This window comes from Limulus polyphemus, unplaced genomic scaffold (assembly GCF_000517525.1).
Source record: "Limulus polyphemus unplaced genomic scaffold, Limulus_polyphemus-2.1.2 Scaffold2072, whole genome shotgun sequence".
Classification (NCBI taxonomy): Eukaryota; Metazoa; Arthropoda; class Merostomata; order Xiphosura; family Limulidae; genus Limulus; species Limulus polyphemus.
This window is the reverse complement of record NW_013667682.1, coordinates 97472-105420: the sequence shown is the minus strand read 5'-3', so window position 1 is coordinate 105420 and position 7949 is coordinate 97472. Positions and strand designations below refer to the sequence as shown.

The window sequence follows — 7949 nt, the reverse complement described above, 5'->3', positions numbered from 1 at the left end:
CTGTAACTAAACTTGGTCAGGTGATAAGTAGCTGGCATACATGGGTTGCTGTAACTAAACTTGGTCAGGTGATAAGTAGCTGGTATACAGGGGTTGCTGTAACTAAACTTGGTCAGATGATAAGTAGCTGGCATACAGGGGTTGCTGTAACTAAACTTGGTCAGATAATAAGTAGCTGACATACAGGTTTTGCTGTAACTAAACTTTGTCAGATGGTAGGTAGCTGACATACAGGGTTTGCTGTAACTAAACTTTGTCAGATGGTAAGTAGTTGGCATACAGGGTTTGCTGTAACTAAATTTGGTCAGATGGTAAATTGCTGGCATGCAGGTGATGTATTTAAGCTGGCTTTAGTTCTCTGTTGCATCTGTCCAATGCACATCTGTATCTGTTGCTGTAAAATGAATGAAATGATGCTCTACACATGACTTGGAGTAGTGTGACCCCAACAGAGATAACTTACAGCTAGTTCAAAGGTTTAGCAGGTCATTGTACAGTTGGAACTATAAATATAAACCATTTAGTCACACAAAATGTGGTTGTAATATAATTTAGAGTAGTGTGACCCTCCAATAGAATTTTCTTCTTTCTCCACTCCAACAGAGGGAATCTAGACCCTGGTTTATCATATAGATTATTATCACAGTTCTGAAGTATTTTAAGCTTCATTCACTGAATATAATAATAATAGAATTTGATGAACATGTATTGAGTAAAGCCCTTCAATATTATCTTTTATTAAATGTACTAATTCTGCTACCTTGAAAAATAAGGACAATACATTGGAACTGTGCCATTACCATTATAACCACTACTACTACAGCTGAGGAAGAGAGAGAATATCAACTATGCCGTAAATGTTATCCTATCAATGCAAGTTTAATAAGGCTGAAGAAATAATGCTTGGAGATGGCTTGAATGGGTAATGAAGAATAAACTTTAATATAAGTTTAACATAACAGCAAATGTACAACGTTTCGATAAGGTTTTGTCATCATTGCCGTCTCCAAGCATTATTAGTCTCAAAGTGTGTTCCTCGTCATCAAAGGCTTAACAAACTCCACTGGTATTGATATATTTTTAATCTGTTAATGGTGCAAGGTCTTGTATATTAAAGTAACTGTTGTTTAGTGCTGGAATAAACTTTGGATTATAATTTTCATCTGTGGAATTTTATTTTTCATTTAATTCCAACTGTTTCTCTTATGGACATATCTAAAGCTTATTCTCTTATGGACATATCTAAAGCTTATTCTCTTATGGACATATCTAAGGCTTATTCTCTTATGGACATGTATAAGGCTTATTCTCTTATGGACATATCTGAAGCTTATATTCAGTTGTGTCATAATTTTAGTTCCTTGGCTAAATGGTCTGTGTTTTCGTGCGTGGGGGGTACTTTTGTCGAAAGGTCAATTTATTAATGTATTATGTTATTTTAAAGCGTGGTTAAGAAATAAGAAATTGTTTGACTTTTGTAAGTTTTCTCACCAAAGTAACTTGGATGTTTTTTGTTTTTTTATTCTACAGTTGATAAGTTTATGGAGTGTGGTTCTCAGGGTTATATCCAAGTTTTACTTTATTGTGTATTGTTAGGGGTGTTTCTTGTGTGTGATTTGAGGGTTTGTTCTGATAGTTTATTGTTTATTATTATAATTATTAATTTTTTGAAGTAATCCTGTGTATTATAGTTGCATATTTATATATACCATTACTATGTGCATGCCCCCCCCCCCCTTCATGAGGGAGGGTTAGTAAAGAAAAAAATAATTAGAGTTATAATTTTATTAATAGTGTCAACTATAACAGTGTGAAATCTATTACGAAAGTGAATATGATATAAGAACATCAAGAAAATTTCCTTGTTGTATTTACTGAAGTGAATCTAATAAAAGAACATTAGGAATATTTCCTTGTTGTTGTATTTACTGAAGTGAATCTAATAAAAGAACATTAGGAATATTTCCTTGTTGTTGTATTTACTGAAGTGAATCTAATAACAGAACATTACTAATATATCTTTGTTGTAATTACTGAAGTGAATCTAATAAAACAATGTTAGGAATATTTCCTTGTTGTTGTATTTACTGAAGTGAATCTAATGAAAGAACATTAGGAATATTTCCTCCTCATTTTTATAACAGAGGTGATTCTAACATTTACAAATTGTTAATATTTCCTCTAACTTGTGATTGTATGAGTGGATCTACCAAAACAACATTAAGAAAAATTCCTTCTTGTGATTACATAAGTGGATCTAACAAAAAGACATAGGACTATTTCCTCCTATTTCTGATTACATAAGTGGATCTAACAAAATGACATCAGGATTATTTCCTCCTCCTTCTGATTACATAAGTGGATCTAACAAAATGACATCAGGATTATTTCCTCCTCCTTCTGATTACATAAATGGATCTAACAAAATGACAGGATTATTTACTCCTCCTTCTGATTACATAAATGGATCTAACAAAATGACAGAATTATTTCCTCCTCCTTCTGATTACATAAGTGGATCTAACAAAATGACATCAGGATTATTTACTCCTCCTTCTGATTATATATGTGGATCTAACAAAATGACATCAGGATTATTTACTCCTCTTTGTGGTTGCGGAAGTAAACCTAATGATTAAACTTTGATAATATTGTTAAGCTCGCTTAAACTCCCAAACACCTAATGCATATTTCTTTACAATTAAGGTGTGTTTTGTGTGTGTGTATAAAATTTTGACATTTCATGCTGGTATTAAAAATTATTTTAGTATACAATCTCTTGAAACATTAAGACAGTTTATATACTGATGTGAAACCATAAATGTTTTCAGGCCTGTCCTTATTTTGTTACTTTCCATGTCTTTGAAACTTCTAAGTATCAATAAAAAACATGGCTAAAATTGTGTGTTTTTACAGGTGCATCTTACACAATGTCCATTGACCACAAGAACATAGGCCAGGTGCTTAAAACCAAAATTCCAACGTAAGTTCCAAGTTAAGAGTGCACATTTAGAACAGTACATAAACTTGATAACTAGCATGCATGTATTAACCATTGCTAACATAACAATGTTTTGTATTCAGGTGTTATCTTCAGAATGTTTAGTTCACTTGAATGAAAATCAGTGCTTATTTTATTTCAATTGAATTGCTTTTCATTATATGTTGAAACTATGTAAAATGAATTATTTTTTGTTCAGAAAATCTCATATTTAAATAATATTCATAAATTTAGTTACATCATGAGATGTGTTAAAAAATTGAAATAACCAGAATAAATTTAAAAGTATGTTGCATATCATTGCACAAGCTAAGTTGGTAATGGATATGGTTACACAGCCTAGTAATGGATACTGGTTACACTAGTTGGTAATGGATATGGTTACACTAGTTGGTAATGGATATGGTTACACAGGCTAGTAATGGATACTGGTTACACAGGCTAGTAATGGATACTGGTTACACTAGTTGGTAATGGATACTGGTTAAACTAGTTGGTAATGAATATGGTTACACAGGCTAGTAATGGATACTGGTTACACAGGCTAGTAATGGATGCTGGTTACACTAGTTGGTAATGGATATGGTTACACAGCCTAGTAATGGATTATGGTTACACAGACTAGTAATGGATACTGGTTACACAAGTTGGTAATGGATATGGTTACACAGGCTAGTAATGGATACTGGTTACACAAGTTGGTAATGGATGTTGTTACATAGACTTGTAATGGATACTGGTTACACTAGTTGGTAGTGGCTGTGGTTACACAGACTAGTAATGGATACTGGTTACACAAGTTGGTAATGGATGTTGTTACACAGACTAGTAATGGATACTGGTTACACTAGTTGGTAGTGGATGTGGTTACACAGACTAGTAATGGACATTGGTTACACAAGTTGGTAATGGATGTGGCTACACAGGCTGATAATGGATACTGGTTACACTAGTTGGTAATGGATGTGGTTACACAGACTAGTAATTGGTACTGGTTACACTAGTTGGTAATGGGTTTTGGTTATACAGACTAGTAATAGTTACTGGTTACACAAGTTGGTAATGGGTTTTGGTTATACGGACTAGTAATGGATACTGGTTACACAAGTTGGTAATGGGTTTTGGTTATACGGACTAGTAATGGATACTGGTTACACAAGTTGGTAATGGATGTGGTTACACAGGCTAGTAATGGTTAATGGTAACACTAGTTGGTAATGGGTACTGGTTACACAAGTTGGTAATGAACATCGGTTACACGAGTTAGTAATGGTTACTGGTAACACTAGTTGGTAATGGGTACTGGTTACACGTGTTAGTAATGGTTACTGGTAACACTAGTTGGTAATGGGTACTGGTTAAACTAGTTGATAATGGTTACTAGTTACAGAACATGGTAATGGGTGCTTGTTAACCTAGTTAATAATTGGGACTGCTTACACTTGTTGGTAATGGGTACTGGTTACATAAGTTGGTAATGGATACTGCATGGTAATGGTAGTGATTATTTGTTGCACAAATTGATAATGGATACCAGTTCTATCAAAGAAAACTTTTTTATAATTCTTTATTAATTATTTTCTGATTTTATTATTTGTGTTTTGTTTGTTTCATAACTTTTTTCATGTGAAGTTAATGTTACTGATGTGAGAACGTTCTTATTGTTCACATGTTTCTGAAGGTTGACTGTTCTGCACTGCACTTCTTTGATACTCGATACTGAGGTAAGCCATAATAATACCTGTTTTTACATGATGTATAGAGATTGTGGCAAGTGGTTTATGTGCAGAGATACGCATGACATCCTCTTGTGTGTAATTTGAATAAACCGTAACAGATAAGCTTGAAAAAAGGAAGAAAGCAGAGTGTTCATGATTTATTTTAATTTTCACAGAATTTATAATTTTACGTCAGAGTGAAATAGAGATCCAGCAACTTTCCAGCTAAAATTACTGACAAATTTGAATACTGAAATAACAGTATGGCATTCATAGAATTAAGACTGACCGTTTCTTACATTTTAACTAATTTTTAAAACGTAATAAAGAGCTAAGAAAGCTGTTTTTTGACAGTTGCTTAACAAAATTGACCTGATATGTAACTGATGAAAAAAATTATATTGATGGTAGTTTTATTTATATTTGAGTGAATCCTACTAATTGCTGCTATGATTTCTTATGTGCCTTACACAAAAGTATGAGTTATTTCACTCCATTTTGTAGACCATTTCTTTATAATGAGTATGGTAGCTGACAAAAATATAAAATTATTTAATAGCTTGCAATATGTGGGCATCACTGGTAGTGAACATGTTGAAATTTAGAGTTTAAAAAAAAAAATTGTATGGTTTTCTCAACTATCAATGACTATCTGATGTACCTGTTCTGCGCATACAGACCCCTCCCCCCCCTTCCCGGAGTAACATAAAGGATTCACATCAAAATACCAAATCTCCTGTTTCACTCGGTGCCCTTAGGGCAGTTTGAAAGTTTGATATGGAAAAAAAAGAATAGTATGGGGAATATATAGGGATTCTTGGAAAGGAAGGTGTGAGAGGAGAGGTCAGATAGTTTGGTTAAAATCAGTCAAAAAATATAGGTGTAAGGGCAGACACACAAACAAGACAGTAAACCCATCTTTGGGGTATCATCCAAATGTTGACACCCCTCCCCCGACACTCCTTTGAGGGCCCTAAGAGTGCGTGTCAAGTACCATTGTGATCAGTACGGTTGTCAATGAAATGAACTACATAATGAAAAATTTTTGTAGAAGCTTTTATATTGTATAATGTGAAATAGCCTTTGCACTTTCTTGAAGTTATATAACTATTCTTATGAAAACTTAAACCAGTTTTTATCTTGCACTCTCATATCGTCAGATTTGTTTCAATAATTTTGTATTTGTGAATAAAGTTTTTAGAATGTGTTGTTCATATGGTGTTCACATCAGGTATGTTGGTCTGATTGTGGCCTAATGGTCAGCATGTCCAGACTGTTAATCTAAGGGTCCATGGTTCAAGCTCTGAACCACAAAAACCTACTTCACACTTTTGAATCATGAGTGCATCAGAAGAGTGACAGTTAAATCCCATTATTTAGTGAAACAAGAGTGTCTCAAAGGTTTACTGTTAGTGCTATTAACCTTCTCTTTACACTTTCAGCTCAAAATTAGGGATAGCTAGAAGAGATAGCCCTTGTGTAGGTTTGCATGAAAAGTCTAAAATAAATATGTTATCTAAAAACAGGAATCTCGTCATTTGTTTTGTACATTTTTTGCCTTTCACATCAATTATATATAAGTGGCTGATTATTCTGGATTTTTTTTAAAAGCTAAACAAAGACAAAACTGTGATAAAAAACATCTTAGAGAAGTTTCTCCTGTCAGCTTACAGATTCCATGCTCTCGTAATGAAGTGTCCAGTGAACCGACGGTTACAAAATCCCCAATTTTTACTAGGTATAGCTGTTTCATAAATTATTTTATATATATCTTTCTCCTTTATATTTTGAAACTTTAATTTCTAATGAGACTGTTACTGATGTGAAATATATTCTTATGTTAACAATATGATTTGAATTATCAAAAAATATTAACTTTAATAGAAAAGTATCAATATTTTGTATTGAAACATATTTAAAGTGAACAGTAAAGTCCCTAATAAATAATTAATTTGATTGTTATTTATGTATATGTTCGAAAGTAAATTTTTCTTAAAACATAATAATGTGTTGATTTTTGAATACCATATTATGTAAATCTTAATTATAAAAAAATAATGCTTTATTATTCACTATAAAACAAACAATTATTGATGCCCCCCTATGGCTCATTTGTAAGTTTGAGGGCTTATTTATAATGCTAAAATTCAGGAGTTTCATCCCTGTTATGGGCACAGTGCAGTTAACTTTCCTTGGCTTTGTGCTTATCAAGAAAACATTTATTGAGATTTTTTTTTAAACAAGATTTATTTAAAATAATAAGTATACAGACAAGTTTGGAAATTTTGCTAACTACCAAAATGATCATCTTTTAACAAAAAATTATAAATATTTTTATATTTTGTTCTAAATATGTTAAATTTTATGCACACAGGGGTGATTCTGGACACTTCCTATACCTTGTTTCAAAGAATCAAGACCTATATTAAGTCATTAAACATGACTTTTAATTTATCAAGGAGAGAGATTGAGTGGTAAGCATAAAGTTTGATACAGAACTTTATTTTTAACTAACAAAATCCCTCAGTTGTTCAACATTAAGTCTGAAGGCTTATAATTCTAAAATCAGGTTTCGATACTCAGAATGAGCTGGGTACAGGTAACCCATTGTGTAGTTTTGTGCTTAACAACAAATAAATAACTCACAAAAATATTAAATATATAGTAAAAGTTAAAAACACTTACATTTGTTCTTTCCTTATTTAGGATCTGTTTAAAAGCATTCCAAATCAAGTTTTCTACGAAAAAGGCACTTTACAAGCCATTGCTCACGCCTCTTCGTAAGCTTATTTGCTGGAAAAAACCAAAGATCGTAAGTAGCAATATTTGTGTTTTATTTTGTTAAATTTTAAGAAATGGAAGAAGTTTCTATAGTTAAGTTTTTCAAGGAACAACTTATAACTGTGTGTGATTTGGAAAAAAATATTCATCCTTGTTTTACTCGTATTAATTTAGCATTTTGTATATAAAAAAATGACAAAGTTTTAAAATTAATATTCTTGTAATGTTATCAGTAAATGGATTTGAGGAGTAATTCATGCTTTATCACTAGTCCAGAAAACAAATTCTGTTTTGTCTGATTTAATGATTCATCACTAGTCCAGGAAACAAATTCTTCTTTGTCTGCTTTAATGATTCATCACTAGTCCAGGAAACAAATTCTGCTTTATCTGTTTAATAATTCATCAAGAGTCCAGGAAACAAATTCTGCTTTAATGATTCATCACTAG

At 32.2% G+C, this 7949-nt stretch overlaps 1 protein-coding gene across 3 annotated transcripts in view; it reads left to right on the top strand.

Moving 5' to 3' along the window:
* LOC106465850 (telomerase reverse transcriptase-like) overlaps positions 1–7949 on the top strand; it is a 43534-nt gene that overhangs the window by 31654 nt on the left and 3931 nt on the right. For 2 of the 3 annotated variants that reach the window (XM_022393803.1, XM_022393802.1), the window contains exons 14-18: positions 2917–2983; positions 4683–4725; positions 6331–6457; positions 7094–7193; positions 7426–7531. In XM_022393803.1, coding sequence (XP_022249511.1) covers positions 2917–2983; positions 4683–4725; positions 6331–6457; positions 7094–7193; positions 7426–7531 — 443 coding nt within the window. Of the gene's footprint in view, positions 1–2916; positions 2984–4682; positions 4726–6330; positions 6458–7093; positions 7194–7425; positions 7532–7949 lie in introns of those variants that run through there. The other variant, XM_022393804.1, reaches the window with a different exon arrangement.